General features: G+C 38.2%; 1 protein-coding gene across 1 annotated transcript in view; it reads left to right on the top strand.

The window, feature by feature from the left end:
- Nucleotides 1-22,980, top strand: part of LOC112521231 (protease 2) — a 37,869-nt gene that overhangs the window by 5,660 nt on the left and 9,229 nt on the right. The window contains exons 2-10 of the mRNA XM_025129967.1: nucleotides 9,522-9,805; nucleotides 9,954-10,148; nucleotides 11,432-11,778; nucleotides 13,378-13,669; nucleotides 15,432-15,590; nucleotides 19,371-19,736; nucleotides 21,450-21,515; nucleotides 21,630-21,678; nucleotides 22,830-22,953. Coding sequence (XP_024985735.1) covers nucleotides 9,522-9,805; nucleotides 9,954-10,148; nucleotides 11,432-11,778; nucleotides 13,378-13,669; nucleotides 15,432-15,590; nucleotides 19,371-19,736; nucleotides 21,450-21,515; nucleotides 21,630-21,678; nucleotides 22,830-22,953 — 1,882 coding nt within the window. The remainder of the gene's footprint in view (nucleotides 1-9,521; nucleotides 9,806-9,953; nucleotides 10,149-11,431; nucleotides 11,779-13,377; nucleotides 13,670-15,431; nucleotides 15,591-19,370; nucleotides 19,737-21,449; nucleotides 21,516-21,629; nucleotides 21,679-22,829; nucleotides 22,954-22,980) is intronic.

The raw sequence follows: 22,980 nt of genomic DNA, 5'->3' as shown, positions 1-22,980 counted from the left end.
TGTAGATTGTGTCTAGATACGTGTTTAGGCGGGAAAACAAGAAAACCGACTCACCAGAAGATGACACGTGTCACCCAAGTTATTTATTATAAGTATATATATATATATTATATATAAGCACAACATCTTTTTACTAGAGAAGGAAGAACAAAGTGAGAAAACCACCGGCCTTTTGGGTTTTCAAATAAAAAAGTACAAAGGCGTACACACCTTCAACAAAGGCGTATGCCTCACTTATGCTTACCGCCTTCAACCACCAAGGCATACACACTTGCCAGGAGTTGAGAGGCGTTGCCTCATGAACGATTTTAGGCCGCCTCGAGGCGTATGCCTCAACCAATTTTTAAAACCATATGTGTTTCTTAAGTAATATTCTTACAAGGGGCCCAAGGGCATCGCTTCCATCATATATGAGAGACAAATCTTATAGTTAGTGTTTAACTGTATGACATATCCAACCACCTTTCTGTCATTTGGTTACTACATGAATATAGTTAGTGTCAAAGTACATCATTCACCTATAACAAACTTCACAACTTCAAGTCAACAAACCACATATATACAATGACCAAATGAGAAACGTTTATGAAACTCATAGGTCATCCAATACAATGTTCTTATAACGGGTCTGTTCAGTATATAAGTTCCCCAACTTGTACTTATTTGTGGATTCTATATCGCATAATGAATCTCTACATATGCTAGTCATTATTGTCTTACCTCAATGCTAGCCCAAAGTGGTACTTAACAGAGACATTTGAAAAAACCAATTAAAGTAGGTTATTATTATGTTTAAACATAAAAAGAACACAAGATAAACACAATAATTTGATAAATAATTTTTTAAATAAATTTCATGACTCAATTGTGCACTAGAACGATGTAGCCTACCTGTAGCTAGTAGCAAGAAGTGTACCACGGGCCAAATTTGAACTTTTTAGTGTAGCTACTAGCTTGGTAGACTATTGTCTCATTGCAGATTGAAAAACAAAACGTTTGCCAAAATCAGTTAGTTGGTCTTTGGTTTGTCGAATTCCAATGAAAACTGAAGGAATTGTCAAATCCGTTGACCAAATTCCATTCCCGCTTTTGGTTAATTCTTTGGGGTTTAGTAAAATATTCAAATTTCTCCAATGGCTGAATTCAAATTCTTTGGGGTGTTTAGTAAAGAATAGACATTCCATTTCTTGGAATCTATTGCAAAAGACACATACCCTCATTTTTTCTCTCATCTCTTTCCTCCTTAATAACTCTTGTCGCCCTTCCTTTCCTTCCCCATTTTCATACCGACCACTGCCGTCCTTAACCATCTTCGCACTGCCGCTGACTGCCGTGAGCCCTGTCGTGATCTTCATCTCAGTCAGCAACCCTCTTCACCTCCATCGTTCGGATACCCTTTATTTACAGAAATTGGGGAGCATGAAAACCTGCAAACCAAACATACAAATTCCAATTCCTTTGACATATTCCATTGCAATTCCTGTTAACCAAATGTGTGGTCAAACCGGGTTAAATTTCATTCCAATTCCATCAACTTTCAATTTTTGGACAGATGTCATTTTTTTAAAAGACATTATGGAACCAAACACAATATCACCACTTAAGTTTATAAAGATATCTTAATTCAAACATTCAAGACCATAGAAGGCAAGGTGTATATTTCTATATCCTCTTTCTAAACTGCTAGGGCTATCCTCTTGCATTACAAGTAGAAGTAATTCCACTGCGCTTTCCTTCGCTGCAAGGTAAAGTACAATTGTGAACCTACTAATGGTGCTGAAACTCAACAAACGATTTTAGAAGTAAAAACTCTCGATAATAATGGCAATCACAAGGTGTCAAGTCCCAGCAGTTCAAAATGCACTAAAGATTTTAGAAATTCCTCCGTTATCCATTAAAGTACTTAGCCCATAACTGAAGGCATTACATAATTTAAGTTACAGGAAAGTAAATTGTTTATTACTATCCCAGCCTAAATATTTGAACAAAGAAAGAAAAATTTCCAAGGGAGATAAAATTCTCTTGTGCAAAAACGAGTTTAATATGGAAATTGCTTGATTGATCCACCAATTCTTTTTCGATTCTGCTTTTATCCTCATCCTTCCTTTTATAGATTTTTGACTTCCGTCTCCTTCTGCCTTGGACAGCTTTATCTCCACCTTCTTTGCCACTGCAACTGTTGTCCATGCTTTTCTCCATGATCTCCAGTTTGCCCCCTCCTTTTAGTCAGACAATTGTAATACTGCTGCTGTTGCCTCTATTCCACTATTTCCGCTTTGTTGCTGCTCCTAATAGCTCTCACCTCCACAACTGAACTCCAGAATATCTCCATCATTTGTTCCTAGCCCATGGCCAGTCACCACAATAAACTACACTTCACTCTTGACCTCAGCTCAAAAAAGAAAAGAAATAAGAAATAGAGATAAAAGAGACTCAACAAATGGACTTAAAATCACTCCTTTGTATAAACTAGCTGGTTTAGGTCTTATTCAAGAGTTATCAACAGATATCTGTTAGATTGGTCTAAAACCATCACAACAGAAAAGAATGGAATTATTTTTCATTGTTTTTAAGTAAGTTGTTGAGCGGAAACTCTAGTTATAAATGAAGGCAATGTGTAATATAGAGAAAATGAACACCATTATTCTATACTATAGTGATATGTTGCATATACAACATGCCACACATGTAAGCAACTAGCTAGGCACAACCCTTATGACCCCCTCACTATGCACACAGTGAGAAAAAGAGAGTTGGAGAGTCAAGAGGATGAAGAAGACACAAGCAACTAACTACTAGGAAAAGGATTTTTTTGTTGCCTAGGCTCTCCTTCGGGTCCTTCTCTCTATCTTTCCAATGTGTAAGCCTAAATTTCTTTTTCTTTCTATTCTAGCCTGATAGATAATTATATAATTTGAGAATTTTCTCTTTGTTCAAATAAAAGATTAAACTTGTACCTCCTAACTCAACTTTGTATTTTTGGTCAACAACTCCACTATAAGATTAAGTGGCATCCAATACCACTGCACCTTGAAGGCGAAAGCACCTGATATGAGATTTTGCCGAAGGTAGCTGCACCCTACTTAAAAGGAATCAAGTTTAGACTACATAAATCAAATTACAAAGCTCTTATTCTCCCCCCTGCAGTTAGATTTAAATAAATCCTAACTGATAAGCGGAAATCGATGAGAAGTAGACGTTGAATGTGAAGAAATCTCATCATAATCAGTTTACTCTGGTACCCAAATATCATGCACGAGATTCTCATTTAGGGGGTTTGGACTTTGAATCATAGTTTAGGAGGGTGGAGAGTGTCATGGTCGAGGGGGTGAGGATGAGGGATGAGCAACTGAGGCAGGATATTGAGGCGTTACCGTTCTTCGAGGGCATGACCTTAAATAGGTGTTTTTGGAGGCGGCGTTATAAGAACTCAAACAATTTGGAAGAATGAAAGGATTAAAAGGCAAGGGAAATCAATAATTGATTTATAACCGAAATTGGAAACTTACATTTGAAAGAACAAACACGACTCCAGGGAAAACTTCCTTCTCTCAAAGCCACAACTAAGAGCCTAACTCAATTAACAAGAAAAATCACAATGACCTCATGCTACCAGCATTCCCGCCATTTATTAGACACGCTTTCAATCTATAATAGCTAATTGGGCCCACCCCTATCTTCCACTCTTTTGGGCCGTCTGGAATAAACATTCCACACTTTGAGCTTGGGTAAAGATTGGATCAGCTTAGACGGATCCGTATCATTACTCCCTCCTTCCAATAAAGTCTTGTCCTCAAGACTTGTATCCAGATATTGACCCTTGATTACGTTTGCATCCTCCCACGTCGCTTCTTCCCGAGACTGCCCCTGCCAACATATTAGCCATTGCTCCACTGATTTCCCATCTTGTACAACTGTACGTACCGCACAAATCTCTTCGGGAGACGGTAAATCTGTCATCTAATTCTAGCTCGGGAGGTAAAGCTTGAGCAACCGTAGGCGACAAAACAACCTTTTTTTAGTTATGAGATATGAAACACCTGATATATACGTGACAATGGAGGTAAATCCAGTTTGTAAGTAACCTGTCCAATCTTTTCGATAATCTTGAACGGTCCAAAGAATCTAGCTGCCAACTTTTGATAAATCCGTTTAGTCATAGTCATTTGACGGTGCGGTTTCAATTTAACATAAAACCATTCTCCAATCTGAAAACGCACATCTTGACGCCTTTTATCAACCTGTTCTTTCATCAAAGCCTGAGCATGAACTAGATGCGACTTGAGTTGTCTCAGAGCTTTGTCACGGTCACGTAATTCCTCCCCTACTGCTTCCACTCGAACTTCCCCCAGAATAAATTGAACTACCGTCGGGGGCTTACGACCATAGACTATTTCAAATGGAGATCGACCTGTGGAACCGTGAAAGGTCGAATTATACCAAAATTCCGCCCACGGAACCCACAACGCCCATGAACGTGGCTGATCAATAGCAAAACACCGCATATACGTCTCTAAAGAACGATTTATCACTTCTGTCTTACCATCCGAATCCGGGTGATAAGCGGAACTCATGTTTAGCTTCGTCCTTTGCAAATGAAAAAACTCTTACCAAAAATGACTAAGAAACAAAGGATCACGGTCACTGACGATGGACTTAGGAATTCCATGATGTCTGACCACTTCCCCAAAAAAACTTTCTGCCACGGACTTAGCTGTATATGGGTGTTTGATCAATATAAAGTGGTTGTATTTGGACAATCGATCCACCACCAAAGAGGATCATAGCCTTTAGATTTGGGTAAACCCAAGATAAAATCCATTGATAGGTGTTCCCATATCACATTTGGGATGTCGAGTGGTTGGAGCAACCCATTTGGAGACGTTGAACTGGCCTTATATCGCTGACATATGTCACAAGCCTTCACGAATTCTTGCACCGCAACGATCACTCCTGGCCAATATAAATTTGTGGCCAAGCAACGATAGGTTTGATAATATCCCGAGTGTCCCCCGGTAAGAGAGGTATGGAATTCCTTTAAAAGAGAAGGAATCAATTTCGATGTACGAGGAATCACCAATCTATCCTTGTAATACAACACATTGTGTTGAACCACATATCCGAGATGAGTACTTGGGTCGTTCGTTAAGTCACGGATAATCTTTTATAAACCCAGATCGCTACGCGCTTCCTCCATAAGTTGAGTCCCTTGGACCCAAACTGTCCCCAACATCAACGAAGTCAGCTCACCATCTTTTGCTCGTCGAGACAATGAGTCGGCAACCCTATTTTCACGACCCGGTTTGTACAGAATATTGAACTGATATCCCAACAACTTGGCCACCCAATTTTGTTGCCTGGGATTCGTAATACGTTGTTGCAGCAAGAACTTGAGACTCTTCTGATCTGTATACACACAATTTAGTCCCCAATAGACACGAACGCCAATGCTAAACAACTAACACCAGGGCCATAGTTTCACTTTCATTCGCCGACTTCGCTAAATTTTGCTCACTCAACGCCTTACTGAAGTAAGCAATGGGTCTTTGTTGTTGCATCAAGACTGGCCCGATGCACCGTCTCGAAGCATCGCATACGATTGTGAAGGTAATCGAAAAGTCCGGTAAAGCCAACACCGGAGTCGTGACCATGGCTCATTTCAACTCATCAAAGGCTGTTTGAGCTTCCGTACTTCAGCTGAAAGCGTCCTTCTTGGTTAAATCTGTCAACGACTTGGCAATACTACCATAATGACGAATAAACTTACGGTTGTAACCCGTACGGCCCAAAAATCCACGTAGGCCTTTTAGTTGTTTCGAAACTGACCGCTCCAACACAACCGATATCTTCTTAGGATCCATGGCCACTCCTTGGCCGCTAATAATGTGTCCCAAATAATCAATAGAAGTTTGTCCAAACGAACATTTTTTTCTCGATTGACCACAAAATGATTAGAGAATATAACTTGAAGGGCCGTGCTCAAATCTTCCAAGTGTTGGAACCACGAAGGGATGTAAATCAGGATATCATTAAAGAAACCACGACAAATTTCCGTAAATAAGGCCGAAAGATGTCGTTCATAATGGCTTGAAAGGTGTCCGGCGCATTAGTGAGGCCAAAAGGCATCACTAGATACTCATAGTGGCCGTCGTGGTACCAAATGCTGTCTTCTCGATGCTGTTGGGTTTCATGCGAATCTGATTATACCCCGATTTCAAGTCCAATTTCGTAAAAGAATGGGCTCCCGTCAATTCATTGATGAGTTCTTCGACAACTGGAATTGGAAATTTGTCAGGAATGGTGGCCTTGTTGAGAGCACGATACTCTACGCACATTCGCCAAAAGTTGTCTTTCTCTCGAACTAAAATTACCGGGCTCAAGAAGGTACTTTTACTAGGACAGATCATTCCTAAAGAAAGAAGTTCCTTCACCTGCCGTTCAATCTTCGCTTTCTGAATATGCGGGTACTGGTATGAACAACCACAAATCGGGGAAGTAGGGGATACTAACGAAATGCCATGATCTTAATTACGAGGAGGGAGATCTGTTGGGTCGTGGAAAACAACCATAAATTGATTGAATAGGCGTTGTAAATCAGCCTGCTGCTCCTTGGATAACATATCGTCCCGTTTATCGTAATCCACAACATGTAACCGACCGGTAAATCATTACGAGCTTCTTCCAAGGATAACCAAGTGTGGAGGGAAGCTTGCTTTACCTTCGAATCAGATAACTCTTGGATACAAACTGATTTCCACCCAACTAGAACTGCATCGATTGATTTTTCCAATTATGCACCACCTCTCCCAAAGTTTTTAGCCACTCCATACCTAAAACTAGGTCTAAATGATCCATTTCGAAGAGCAAGGCATCCACCACAAAATCACAACCACTAATCAACACTGGTAATTTTAAGCACCGTTGATTCACAAAAATCGTATGCCCATCTCCCAATTTAATATTGATACCAAAGAAAAATTGAGAAGATATTATCAACGCCGTGACCAGTTTACGGGATACAAAATTATGAGTTGCCCCACTATCCACCAAAATTACAATCGGTATTCTCGAAATGGCCCCTTCGATCTTCAAGGTTTTGCCCCCTGCCAAATATCGCGAGTTGTTGGGACCGTCAAGCTAACTTGGAGGTGCAGTCTTGTAGTCAATTCTTTCTATTTTTTAATTACCAATGGGGAATCTTTCTAAAAAAATCTATCAACCACTCACAAGACCACCGAGATCTTCGACTTAGATAACTTATGCCACAGCATTTATGTGGGATTGAGTTGGTACTAACATGAGGGAAAACATTCCTCCAAACATGAGAGCTTAAATCAGAAAGAAATAGGCTTAGACACCACATCCAATGTACACGCTTCCCTTTACTCCATACCATAGGGCCTTTTCATCAGTTGCAGGGTTTGGTGGCCCGAAATTGACTTGGCTTCGCCAAAAGGCCTCATCTATTTGAATTGATTTACAGCGCCTATTTTCAAGCTTATAAAAGAGCAGCTTCGTGCCCCTGTTCCGGTCCCCCTTGGGGTTGGTAAGGCGAAATGGGGCCACCCTAGCCCATTGAGTGCTCTGGCCGTAGGGGACTCAAGCCTTCGTCGATTGAGAGGAGCCCCTCGCCTCGGATTCAGCCGTAGCTAAGGATCCATGAAACTCCAGTACGGTACACAACCCGAGCGGCGGTGATTCCTCGTCGCCACCCAAACTATCTTCAGACGCATCCATGGTCCTGATTTCACCACCATCATCAACAATTTTATCTTCAGCCAACAATAGAACCCTCAATTTACCTTCAGGACAATTGTGAGCTAGACCCAAAGCTTGACCACAACGAAAGCATAGACCCTTCTTTCGCCGATCCTCCCATTCAATACGAGTAAGAGAACGAAAACCTCTATTCCGATTTCCTACAGTCGATGAATCGGAGAATGGGACTGGATTAGGTTGTGTAGAGGAAACAAATCGATTGGGCTCCGATCTATTGGACTCAAGTCATGATGTTGGGCCTTTGTCATTAAGCTGAGTACTAACAGGTCCTTTAAAATCAAGCCGGCCCAAGGAATGCTTCAGATCTGGTCGTAAAGTCGATCCAGAACCACTCCCATTGCTCTGATAGCGAAATTGAGACTGGGAAACACTAATCACAGACGGATGAAAGATTTCCTCAACGTCTTTGGCCAAATACATGGCGTCCAGACGAGATTGAGGACGATGAAGTTGCACCCAACGTTTTACCTTATCGCGTAAACCCGCGATGAAGTATCCCAAGGCTTGGGACTCCGGTAAACGAGGAACTAACGACAATAGATATTCAAAATCTTCGATATATTCATGAATGAAATTTACCTCTTGGCTCTTGAAGCATTGCCAATTGCTCATAAGGATTTTGAATCTCCAAACTATTGGAGCGTTGTAGGAGCTCTTTGGTAAATTGATCCCACGATAATGGCACATAAATGTCCCTCACGATGGTAAACCAGTGTTGAGCTACCCCTACCATGCTCAATTGTGCCAGACAGATACGTAGTTGTGGAGAAATCCCATGGATCTCAAAGTAGAGTTCCGCCTTTTTGATCCATCCTTGAGGATCGAAACCAGAAAACTCAGGCAACTTCACCTTCTTTGCTGCCCAAGGAAGGTGATCGTTCGATAATTGCTCCCCTCCCTTATCAAAGGAAAAGTTGGATTTCTTTTGAGAGAAGAAATCCGATTGATCCTCCTCAAAAAATACTAGATCGTTCACCAATATCGGTACCCGATGGCTTACCTTGTTGTTTCACTCAATTCATCACGAATTTGCAAAACTCAGCCTGTTCCACTTGATCCAATTCCACAGAATGTATTGCCGATTTGATCTCAGTTACATCTGATTGAAGTTCTGAATCTGTTCCTCATGATGATCCAATCGAGCTTGTTGAGAACGAGTTTCCATGGAGAATTCCGACTATTCAATGGTAGGTCGGACCAATGATAAGAACTCAAACAATTTGGAAGAATGAAAGGATTAAAAGGAAAGGGAAATCAACAATTGATTATAAACGAAATTGGAAACTTACAGTTGAAAGAACAAACACGACTCTAGGGAAAACTTCCCTCTCTCAAAGCCACAACTAAGAGCCTAACTCAATTAACAAGAAAAATCACAATGACCTCATGCTACCTGCATTCCCGCCATTTATTTGACACGCTTTCAATCTGTAATAGCTAATTGGGACCAGCCCTATCTTCCACTCTTTTGGGCTGTCTGGAATAAACATTCAACACTTTGGGCTTGGGTAAAGATTGGATCAGATTAGACGGATCCGTATCACGGCGGATTAGAGTAGTTGATTGCTTGTATCTTTGCTTTCTTTTATAGTTCTGTCTTCAAAACTTATAGTTGTGTTGGAATAACCTTATCACAGTCTTTGCTTTCCATCATTTATCTATCTCTTGGTAAATCTTTTTCATAGGTGCTTTTTTCTGATGATAAAACCAAACCGTCTAATGCAAGAGTGTTCAAATTTTAGGGACCAAACATTTGGAAGATCAGATTTATGCTGAGTTAAGAGGCCGCATTAAAGAGGATGATATATCTGCACCTATACGCAAAGGGAATTACTACTATTATGAGCGGACTTTGGAGGGGAAGGAGTACGTACAACATTGTCGACGCCTTGTAGAAAATGGTGGGGCTGTACCATCTGTTCACGATATAATGCCAACTGGATCAGAAGCTCCTCCGGAGCATGTGATTTTGGATGAAAATGTGAAGGCTAAAGAACATGCATATTACAGCATTGGTGCTTTTCAAGTGAGATTAAATTTTCTTTCTGCAACCTATGCTTTCATCTTTGTTGTTCTCCCAAACACCTAGCACAAACACAACAAAGGAAAAGGCATTTAAGACAGAAACTGAAATTGTAATCCTTTTTTAAATTGACTTTTTGCTCCATCTTTAGGTTAGTCCAAATCACAAATTGGTAGCATATGCAGAAGACACTAAAGGAGATGAGATCTATACCATCCATGTCATGGATGCTGAGACTTGCAGACCGGTGGGTGAGCCCTTGGTTGGTGTAACGTGTTATCTTGAATGGGCAGGCGATGAGGCTTTGCTATATGTCACCATGGATGCGATTCTCAGGCCAGACAAGGTAATGACTTTACGCCGAGTATAATAATCGTTTTTCTAGGTTCTACAACTAAAATCGAGACTTGATTTTAAACTTGGGAAATTGTTCGTTTAAGCATTTTCGTTCATCTTATCTGGTGCTTATCAATCCGTTGAAGCTTCATGCTGTCTTTTATGTATGTTCTGTGTTATCAAACTGTTGAAGCTCACTCTGTGTTTTTGTGTACATGCCTGCCTCACGTCTCCAATTCTCAGTGAGTAGGTCGATGCAGCTGTGCATATGCCTGTTGGTATGCGATAAGTGTGTAAAAGAAGCAACAGTGTCTTAATAAGAAGCTAAAGGAGAGTTGGTTGACAAGTTGTCCACTTACTCCTGAGTGCCAAGAGTACTCAGAGGTGGGTGCACCGTCATTATGATAGTTGAATAAAAGATAAAAGCAGAAACATAACTTTTTACTGGTTGAAGCAAAATTTCGTATTAGAAAGATGAGCAGTCTTTTGAATGAAAGAAATACAGAGAACAAAATTGCATTGTTATTAAATGCTGATTTTGTAAAGAAGTTCTATATAAACAGTTTCATGTCTATGATATTTTATAATCTAAGTAATTATTGATAAGGTATTATCGAAGTATATTAAATATAAATGTAAAATTCGTATTGCGAATGACTTGTTACCTTATGGAAGTCATGCCAGGGGTGTGTCACCATGTTGCCCTGGCAGTTCGCTACCTTCATGACTCATCGTGGTATCTTAACAAATAGCAGATAGTATGATAGAGTATTAAGACCTGCTAATGGCTTGAGGCTTAAAGTCCTAGCGTCACACGATTTATCCCTATTCTCTCTGTTAGAATTTGCTGTTAAGCAACTGCGATATTGCCTGTGAGTTCTGAAATTGTTGGAATATTTTGCTGTCCCTTTGTTTCTCATTTCCAAGAACCTGAGCTGGTTTTCAAGCGAGGAAACAGGTGAGAAACCCAAAATAAGCATGCCCCTTGTGCCCAATGCACCAAAGGTTCTTTATGCCTTGCTTGCAGGATAGATTACTAGTTATTATTATGGATTCTCTTGCTTTCCTAAGTTGTCCGTAGGTTTCTATACTTTCATCTATACGATATATCTACTACAGATTTTATTGGCTGCCAAGTATTCTGTGAGAAAACACTTGCCAATAAGGAAATGCAAGAGATGGGTGCGTAGCAACCACCATGCTAACCAGAAAGGGAGACATTAGCTTCAGTTTTAGCCTTATATATTACTAATATCACAATCAATTTTACGACATAATCTTTGGTTTTTACAGGTGTGGTTCCATAAGTTGGGTACAAATCAATCAGCAGATGCATGTCTTTATCATGAAAAGGATGATATATTTTCTCTAGATCTTGAAGCTTCTGACAGCAAAAAATATCTGTTTGTTGGATCAGAAAGTAAAACTACCAGGTCTATGTTCTATTTTGATATCTCAAAGCCTGAGAACGGTCTTGTGGTTTTGACACCTCGGTCAGAGGGCATTGATACATCAGTCAGCCATCGTGGCAATCATTTTTTCATTAAAAGGAGAAGTGATGAGGCTTTCAACTCAGAACTGCTAGCCTGTCCGCTGGACAATGTAAAGGCAACTACAATTCTTCTTCCTCACAGAGAAAGGTACCACTGTACTTCCATAAGTTGTTATTATCAAGGGGCCCATATGCTTTAGCTTGAGTGCAAAGTATGTGTTCTTCCTTGTCGACTCAAAGGTATTTATATTTCATGCATTTAATTTGTCCACCACAAATGATGAACACTTTTAAGAGATAAAGCAAATTACTTTACACAATGGCATGATCATAGATGGATATGCCAAGGGTAGCTCAGATAGTTAGTTAGTTATGGTGCAAAATGAACAAAGCTCTTTAGTTGTTGCAAGTATGAAAAAGTTCTTTTTGGAGATCTGCAACAAACGTGAACAACTGTGCAGAGAGTTTATTAGTTCTCCAAAATTGTAGTGTAAGCTGTAAGTTCCTTATAGCATCACCTAGGCTACCTAACCACCTTGACCTCTGTCCAAATTAGATCATACCTGATACATGATGAGCAGTTGGTCAGGTAATTGCAATGAACATACAATTCCATGAAGTTTTTAGCCTAAGAGCATTTCAACTGGCAACAATGTATGTCTGGTATGGTCAATGGTATCATTGAGCACTCTAATTTGCCATGAAGTGAAATTTTCTATTCTATTGTTAATAATTTGAACTTAATACCTGGGGAGAACCCTGAATATGTGTAGTAGACAAGTAAGGCCCATGGGCCTAGATATATAAACATATGAAAACCTAACTTGACCGTATTTATCTAATTCTATCTCATGACACTCATGAACTAGTTGGAAAATAGATATTCTATAGTTCCAACTTGGCATGATAAAAAATAGCGAACTTTTTGAACATAAATACTGATGGAAAAACAGAAATGATATTAGCAAAACAAAATTTGCTCTTTAGAAGTCGAACAAGTCTATTCCTTTTGCATTTTTCAATCATGAAGATAATAGGAGGTGCGGAACAACCAACAACTCATTTTTATTAGCATCAACCCAAGGAAAATGAACAAGTGAAGCAAAAACAAAGTCCCTTCAAAATAATGGACGGAACATATTCAATAAGGTAACCAGCAAAAGGGGCTTGTGTGTGGGGACACCTCTTCTTTTAGCACTATTCATCTATATCCTTAAAAGCTATTCACCCATCTATAGAATATGTAACATAAATAAAGAAGTATTCATTTAGCACTGTATGCAGTTGGGATTTTAGTTGTGAAACTGCTAACCAAACCAGAATTGTGTTTTTTTTGGCCTACACCTCGATAAATTTACTCTTTAATTTAATCTTGCAATTCGCATCAGACTATCATCGTATAACTCCATGCGCCTTATGCTGATGGGAGCAATTCTAAGGCACAAAAATTAATTGTCCAATGGTGTCCGTTCTTGGAATATAACCGTAGGCAATTTATGTATTTCCGTTCCTATGATCCAACTTTCCTTTTCAGCTTTCAACCTCTCCTGGAATGTTTTAAGCACAAAAAGGGACCTACTGTACATTTTACCGGAGAATTTTTTCCTTAAAATTGATGGATGTTTAGTCTACACTGTCCCTTCAATTTGTCTTTCTAAATAATTTTCTACTGTTATTAATTTTTTTACCAGCCTCATACTTCTCCCTCTCTTATTTTGTCTTTCTTTTCCTGGCTGTCTTGTTCCAGCATAAAAATACAGGATGTAAAGCTTTTTAGTGACCACCTTGTAGTTTATGAGCGTGAAAAGGGCCTACCTCGGGTAACTTATTACTCTCTTCCCGCTGTTAGCGAACCACTTGAAAGTCTCCAAGGTGGTCGAGCTGTTGATTTTATTGATCCTGTTTATTCAGTGGATCCAGCAGAGTCACAATTTTCCTCAAGTTTATTGCGGTTTTGTTATAGCTCTCTGAGAACGCCCCCTTCTACATATGATTATGACATGAATACAGGAGTTTCAGTTCTGAAGAAAATCGAAACGGTAAGTTACATGATGGTAGATATATTATTCAACCTAGTTTACTTTCTCTTCTTTTTAGGCCTGCCAGAATTTCATAATCATGGAGGTCTATTTAGTTACTTTGTTACACCTTTATTGTGATTCCTGTTTTGGGTTCTTGTTATGTCTGCTACATACTCCTCACTGGGGTAATCATTTACAATCATTCCTTCCCCTATCTGGAAAGGCTGTGCATCATGTCAAACGATGCTGCAAGATTAATTCTGTCAGGGGAAGCTTTTGAGTGGTGGAGCAGTGAAGGAACTAAGGCCCAGACAGTCAATAAGAATCAGGACTATAGTGACACAAAACAAAGAATGAAAAACGATATCCATTAATGCTGGGCTATGCCACTGGCAAACGCAAACTCATGTGGTTATCCCAAGTCCTAACCAAGGCTCTGGTACTATGAAGCAAATTAGGGTTTTCCAAACTTGTGCTATACTGCTATAATATGACTGAGAATGATATGAATATGGGTAAATTGGCCTAGACTACAGCACTGAAGTAATAAGAAGAGTACATTATATCTATTTTACAGGCTATAGCAAATACCACCACTAAACTACCTTAAAAAAGAAACATAATTAGATCATCTTCTAGCAGTAAATGTCCTAAAGGTATGCCAACCTAAATGCTAAAATCCTGAACCCCCAATGATTTTTAAATAATAATGAATTACAAATTGGTCTCTGAACAATATAATTTCCATATATTGATTTCTTTAAATTTCCATTAGTGCCCTTGTATTGCTGAGCTATTGTATTATAATCTCCTACAAGTTGAGATGCATGTGTAATTGAGAGCTCTAATCCTTCTTGTGCCTAGTCGCTCCAGAATGATCTCATTGAAGTTCATTCTATTCTCAGTCTGCTAGGATTTAGATCGAAAGGAGCAACAGTTAAGCAAGCCATTAATCGGCTTTATTACCATGTTTAGCCACAACCTCATATTAAATACTTGGATGTTAGAGAGAAGCATGGGCTATGCATATCAGGTCAACGCTTCTCATTTCTGATCGGTGGTTGCTTGAGAGACTTTCTCGTGTATCAGAGTACTAAAGTTTTGCGCCAACATATTGTAGGAAGCAAATGCCAAAAGAATCATTCCCTTGGTCTTGAGTATTTAGAGCTCATATATGATATAAGCTGTAACTGTAGGGTTCACTGAGAGTGATAAGAGGAAATGAGAAAATGATTTCCTTTATACAAGTTAGCAACTTCTACATACAATATATGCTATATGTTGAATATTACATATTATATGTTCTGAAAATAGAACATCAGTTACTTAGGCATTTCAAAGTTTGATAAGGTTTATAGATCATAAGGACTTAAAATTCTAGAGCATTACTATCAAATTCACAGTTTTCATCCCTAATACACTGAAAAATTTCCTTACTGCTTTACAAATGACTAATCATACCGGATGCATTGGTGCAGACTTGGTCAATTGTAACAAACATAACAAGCTTATTATAAAAGTAAAAAAGTAATGTGATGGATTCGTAAGTCACTCTATCTGCAGTCAGATTTTTTTATCTGATCACAGGATGAGAGGAAGTTATTACATACAGTTTGTTTTATTTTTTTTCTAATTACATCAGAACATAACTCTTTCTGGAGGATGTAGTCTTTCTCTCATATTGTTGAGCATGTTTTACATTCTCCACTCGTTTTTTTTGTCTTTTTAGGCAAAAAAATCTAATTATTAGGTCTAATGGACCACCTTTTGATGGAATCAGGTATTGGGTGGTTTTGATGCCTCAAACTATGTAACCAAAAGGGAGTGGGCAATTGCTCAAGATGGCACTCATGTTCCTATATCAATTGTCTATAGAAAGGATCTGGTCAAGCTTGATGGGTCGGATCCACTGTTGCTTTATGGTTATGGATCGTATGAGGTAATGGATGTGGTATCTTTTACTTCTATATTATCTGTTTTTCTCTGTATGTATGCATTATGTTATTTCTTATAACATGGTCTTTATATATATTTATATAAAACTCATTCATTTATTTTTATTTTTTTTATAAAACAGGAAAATGAATTATTGTAAAAAAAATGTTTATTCAACAAAAAAACGTGTTCGCCAATATTATTTTTATTGAATAAAAACCCAAAAGAAAACCATAAAATGAATATAATATAATTTGGTGGATTTGTGGTTTGAGTATTGGTAGAATTTTCCGTATTTGGAGAGTTTAACAAATGCACTTAATTATTGGGACCCATAACAATACGTAATGGAAGAGCTGATAGTGTTTAAAAGTGTATTAAAAGATGAAATGAAATACAAGTATTTATGGAAATAAAAAAGAAAATCAAGGAAGTACAATATTAATAGCTTTAAAAAAATGGAGCTTTGACCGTCTCGTGCAGGTTATAACATACCATCCTAATCAACCCCAGAATGGGGGTTTTACTCCAAGGAGCGATTCGTGGGGGGGATGAACCCCCTAGTGCACATGTCCTAGCTTTTCACCTTCCTTGTCGAGTTAAGTAAGCCTGGAAGGAAAATGAAATGATACAAAGAATAAAATAGAGGTTGAGTGAAGGCTCAAGATTTTTAATTCTTATGCCTGGGTATCTATCAGGATCACTTGCTTGAACAGTTCCTTTGGTAGTTTCTCGTTGGATGGTATAACATGAAGAGGTTTCCTTTCCCAGGTGACTCACTTCTTGAAGGAATCTTCTAGTCCCACGAAGGTTCTCGGTCTCTCTACAAAAACCAGGACATTTACAAGTATCAAGAGTATTCAAGAAAGATACAAAGATATTAGAGTGCTATGATACTTTGGAGAACACTAGACATCTCTAAAACGACCTAGAATTTTCTAGGTCTCAATCCTTCCTTGGAGAATGTTCGCTTTCTGCCTTGTAAGTGCATACTGGGTGTTAGCGTGGCGAATCCGAACCTGGAGACTGTAGGGTGTAATTCTTGATTTCAGTAGAGTCTCACATCTGTGGTAGGCTGTTGATAGTAAAAGTCTGTTAACACAAATATAAATGTGATATGTATTTGCTGGTAATACATAAGCATGATAAAGTCTGACATCTATGCCATGCATTAGATAACTATGGATCATCTTGTCCCTACCTATTAAGGCATAACTCATATGCCTCAGGCCTTTGTATAATTGTATCTGCGATGTTTCAAGCTGCATGTTCTTGATATTCTCAAACTGAATATCCTTGCCCTCACGCTGCATATTCTTATGTTGTTAAATTGATCCTTGTATGTCTGAGTACGAAAGGAAGAAGGCTGTCCTGGAGGTGTTTGGGGTGGGGGAGAGTAGTTCTGGCTTGCATCTGGATCTAGGAAATGGAAGCTAGGGTCCAAACAGTTGAGAAGAAGAAGTTTGGAAAGGCAAAAGATGGAGAGCAAAAGCAGAGGCCAGGAGAGCCTGGGAAAGAAGAGGCAGAGGCTGGCGCCTGCCGGAGCTTAGAAATGAAGGCTGCAAGTCGGGGCTTGAAGGGGTTCAGGACTACTAATATTTTGTAAATATGATATTGAATTGAATAGAGTAAATTTATTGATTTGACCACAAAATTGTGGAAATAATGCGGTTAAATTGGTTGTTTTATCACGAATGAGAATTCGATAACAGTTATCTGTACTTTAGGACTTCTCCAAGAAGATTCAAGTTCACTTGCACTTTTCTGTAAGTAATGTCTTTTCACATATACATGTTGGTTCATTTTTTATCTAATTTTGACTTGTAAGCTAGAAATCATTCAAATTGGTTGCACCAAGATGATAGCAACCGATTAGTCATATATATTTTATAATCGAAGCAAATAAGCCGTGCTTTGCACGGGTCACCACTAGTATAACATCAATAGATGCAGTCGGTCATTGTCATTTGTGTATGTCAACTAACATAAGCTAGCATTTAGGAGTTCTAACAAAATTGTTTAATATCTTGTAGAAGTAGTTTTATAAGTATTTCATGTTTGTGGTAAGATTTAAACAACATGATGGATTTGGAAGTGATGAAGATTTGTATGCTTTGAGTCCAGTAACCCTGATCAAGTTGTGCAAAAGCATTACTCTATCCCTCATGACAGTTGCAACAATTTCCATTTTAGCATGTCCCATCTTAATTGCAAAATTGTCTTTTTGCACCAACTTTTAAGTGAAAATTACCTACTTGTCCCCAGATAATCATTTCAAAACTCTGGGATATTGATTTTGTACGGAGATTTGATTCAATTTTCAAGCTAAAAATATTTTCAAATACCAGTCTTTTATTTCATATGATGGTAGGATATCGAATAGTTTGTGATTCAGAAGTGAAAGAAATCATTTTATCTACTAATAGTGGACAAATTCAACGATATATTAATGTTTTTGCAGTACCAATTGCTACCATTTTCTGGGAGTCCTAATTTTTCCAGCAACTAAGAGAATTAGTTCTTTAATTTGAAACATATAGTGGAGAAATCTCCGTTCTATAGTAAAATATAGAGAATCCCCATTTAAAAGGTTTGCTAACTAATACTGGCCTGGGTGGATAGGATGGATTTTGACCTCCACACTAGAGGGAGTGGTGACTTTGAGAGGTAGAGAGATTTTAAGTGCAGTATTATGCAGGGAACTCCACCACAGAACACAGAGATGATAAGGACAGTGGAATAGCAACCAGAAATTTCTTCCTGAATTGCTTATTACTTCTGTTGGGGTGTTTTACTTCTAAGCAATTTGATACTGCCATGAGAGAACACAGGCTGCATATTACTCGTGTTGTTGCATCACAGGTAGGTGAACTTGTTGCAACCAATTTTTTCCGCACAACGGTAGACATGACATGGCTTGCTTTTGCACATCTAAAACTCACGTGCTCTAATCCTACTGGCCTGGGTGGATAGGATGGATTTTGACCTCCACACTAGAGGGAGTGGTGACTTTGAGAGGTAGAGAGATTTTAAGTGTAAGCAGAGATCTTTGTTCAAATTCTTGGTCTTGCAGGTTGGTGAGAAAAGTCTCTATGACCTGATTTAGTCTGAGAGATATTATAATTTGATAATTCTAAATTGGAATTATTATTACTTAATATCTATTAAGTATAGATCTAATTTCTACATGAAAGATTTGAAAGGAAATGGATGAGATATTATTATCATTCTTTTCTTCATTTTTTGCTCGTTTTCGAATTTCATTTACAAAGCAAAAAGCTTCTTAAAAATTCATTATATTCTTAAAAATTCATTATATTGAAGGGTTTCTTAGAATCCCATCCAGCAGGAGCAGGGATTCTTAGTCAAAATAGGAAGTCAGGCCATCATGCCTTGTTCTTCTATACAAGTTGTGAAACATATGAATATTGGACTCATAAACGGGCTTCTGCACCAAGCCAAATATCCCGGTTTCGTGAGGAAAAATGAGGGACACCTATGTCATTTTGCTAGGTTGTGAAGATTAGAGTTTATGATGATCGCGAACTTTATACCAATGCTCCAGGGCTTACCCCGAGTATTGGTGTACTATCCGTGTGTACGGCCACAAATGTCTTTATTTGATATTTGTTGTTGTGTAATACTATGTTATCTTGTATATCTGTAGCCATATGAGAAAAAAGTTACCTTGCAAGTAATTTCGATTTTCATGTCTATTTTGTCATCAGATTTGCATGCTTGAACTTTTACTTTTCAAGCCATATAATTCTTATCTGTCCTGCAGATATGCCTGGATCCTAGTTTCAAAGCATCAAGGTTGTCTTTGTTGGACCGTGGTTTTATATATGCAATTTCCCACATTCGTGGTGGAGGAGAAATGGGGAGGAAGTGGTATGAAAATGGGAAATATCTCCAGAAAAAGAATACTTTCACAGATTTTATTGACTGTGCCGAGTATCTGATAGAGAAGAAATATTGTACGAAAGAAAAACTTTGCATCAACGGAAGAAGTGCCGGGGGATTGCTTATTGGTGCTGTTCTAAACATGCGTCCTGATTTATTTAAGGTTGCCGTTGCTGGAGTACCATTTGTAGATGTTGTGACTACAATGCTCGATCCAACAATTCCTCTAACAACAGCAGAATGGGAGGTGATCTATATTACATTTTGGAAACTGAAGTGCTTTTATGCTTCTGTTTTCGTTGCATTTACCTGTTGACTAAATGTAGGTTAGGAACTTGGGCTCTCCATTTGGAAGATCTTACCTGTTAAATGATTCTGAAAAGGATAAAATCACAATATTGTCAATAAACAATTCTAACTTCAGTTTGACAAAATCTATTTTCCACTTGACATCTATGTTGTGTCAATTTGTGTGTTTACCATATCTCCTGCAATTGTGGAACTACCATTTCAATCCTGAGATTTAACAATATCTTCCATAGTTTGATAAATATGCATGCAACAGCAGAACCGCCTTTGACCATATAAATGCATCCTAAAGTCTCTATGTCCTGCCACAGCACTGCTTCTATATCCAAGACTGGGATCACAACTTGCTCTGTATCCCATATCAGTACTTTAGTTTTAATATGATTCCAGCTCTGCCAGCAGGGCAACTGTCTGAATCATTTAAAGCTTCTTCTCCCTGAGTAACCCCTTGACTTCCGCTCAGGTTTGGGGTGCTGCAGCAGGGAATTTGAGTCTTGGCAGAACCTTCACATTTGTTCTTTCTCCTTGCGAACTTTCTCCATTTTGCTGGGCTGAGAGCAGAGGTACCCTCTACTGCTCAGACCCTTACCTGGTGTACATGTGGTCTTACCTCGTTTATGTGATGTCTATCTCAACTCTCCTCACTCACATGTGCTTGATCCCAATTTGGCCTGCTTCTATATCTGCTCCTTATCGGGCAATTAATTATCAATTTTTATCCTCAAATATGATGAATAATCATGAAGTCAAGGGAGTGATCAGTCCTGAGATAATTTCTTAGCCACTTACTGGGTTTAGTGGTCCATGTTTGTGGAAACCAACCTTAAAGGACTAATGGAATTGCATTATTGAATTATAAATCCAGCAGATAAAATGTCTTGATTAGGAGGGTGATGGTGGTTCTTTTATGATGCTGTGGAAAGACATTTAACCAATATACCAGCCATGGCCACAAATTGTCTACCAAATAATAAGCTGTTGTAAATACTCCGGTTCTCATTTGGAAACCATCCTGGTCCTGTGCTTAGAGTGTACAATAGATAGGTGGATTCAGCATTAACAGAACGTTTCAGCTTAAGGTGTACAAGGAGTTACATGAGCTATTTCAACATTGTCCTCGCCTTAAAGTTCACCTTGGATGCCACACATAAAGCTTTTTATACTTATCATCATTTGATTTTTTTCATCTTAGTATGCTCATTTTCTCACTTGTACTAGTCAGTCTTTTAACCATCTCCGTTTTTAATTAAAATCACCGCCTTTGTTAGATATTTCCATCTCAAGGATTGTCATCTGTAGTCTAATGCTATTTAGCTTCACGTGGCAACATCTTCTTTATACTTGTGCAATCCCCTCTTTGTGCTATGGTAACCTACTTGCCATCCTTAATCTTCTTTATACAAACTATTTATAATGGTAAAAAATATAGTTATATCTGAATTCATTGATTTTATGCAAAATATTGTGGCATAACATCAATCTTCATCTGCATATATTCTTCAACAAAATGGAGTTACTGAATGAAAGAAACCCATTTTCAGTGAAGTTGTTCTCAGAAGTTGACTATAGGAGCTGTAGGGAATAGATGGTGGTTTGTATAGATTTCTTTTAATGCCGATTTCATGTGGAGCACTTCTTTCTTTTATTGCAGGAATGGGGTGATCCTCGGAAGGAAGAGTTCTACTTTTACATGAAATCATATTCACCAGTTGACAACGTGAGCACCATTATCCCTTCTTCAGTTGCTATTTAAGTGAACTGAAAAGTTTGGAGTCCCGCCATATGTAGATTATCGAATGTTCAAAGTTAGCTCATTACTTTTTTTAAACAGGTGAAGGCTCAGAATTATCCAGCCATACTTGTTACTGCTGGATTAAATGGTAGGTTGCTGTTTCTAGAGTTGTAGATCTTATTTCTATGGACATGCACAAAAAGGCCTGAGCTGAAGCCCGGTCCAAAAAAGCCCGAACCACAGGCCCATGCCAGGCATAAAGCCAGATCAGGCAGCTTTTATTTTTCCCAGGCCTGGGCTAAGCCCAGCCTGAAAAAGCCTGGGTAAGGCCCAGTTTTTGGTCCCAAGCCCTGCCAGGGTCAAAGCCCAGGCTCGGTCTGGAAAGCCCCTTTTTTGTTCTTTTGCTATGGATTAAATGATCTTTTTGATTCTCCTAGCCATTTTTTGTCCTTTTGTGGTTTTTTTACTTTCCCAATAATTTGACTATTTTACCCTTAAAACTATGGGTTATAAGGGGGTATTTTAGTGAAACTTATTTTAGATGAATTAATAGAAATAGAGTGTAAGTTTATTTATTTTCACACCAAAGTTCTCAACTCTCAAGATCTCTCTCCATCCTCGATTCTACTTTCTCTCCATTTGCGATATTGTTTTACAAAAACTCTCAAGTCATAATTCCATAGTAGGTTTTATACTATCATTATATTCATTTCATTTTTTTTATGTCGAAATTTTCGTATAATTATTATACTCTTGTGATTTTCGTATCATTTTTAAAGTTCTTGTTAATTGTTGTGTCATTTTTAAAATTCTTGTAATTGTCAATTTTAAAATTCCAGTAATTTCCCTATCATTCTTATAATCTTGTAATTTTGTATCATCTTTATAATCTTGTAATTTTTGTATCATTTATATAATCCTGTAATTTTCGGATCATATTAGATTTCCTGCAATTACTTTTTCATCTTTATAATCTCTTAATTTTTGTATCAGTTTTAAAATTCTTGTATTCTTCATATCATTTTCAAATTGTCGTTATTTTCCTATCATTTTAAAAAATTTCATAATTTTATATTATTTTATATTCTTGTAATTTTGTATTTAAAAAAATGTCTTCAAACCAAAATGTTAGCAACGTCGGTTCTTCTTACACCCCATGCTCTGTGACACAAAATTACACTTTTATCACCAACCACAAGTGTAAAAAGCCCGATACGTGGTTGGAGATGGTTCCTATATGCTTGCATAGGATGCATCTTTTATCTCGTCATTTAACCAGTTCCATTGCGTGTTCTGCAGATCCACGTGTACTTTATTCTGAACCTGCTAAGTTTGTTGCGAAGTTGAGAGAGATGAAAACAGATGATAATATATTGTTGTTTAAATGTGAGATGGGAGCAGGGCACTTCTCAAAGTCGGGAAGGTAATGATTTTAATATCTTATTGGCAA

Source organism: Cynara cardunculus (assembly GCF_001531365.2).
Source record: "Cynara cardunculus var. scolymus isolate 2C chromosome LG 11, CcrdV1, whole genome shotgun sequence".
NCBI lineage: Eukaryota > Viridiplantae > Streptophyta > Magnoliopsida > Asterales > Asteraceae > Cynara > Cynara cardunculus.
This window is presented reverse-complemented; position numbering and strand designations above follow the sequence as displayed.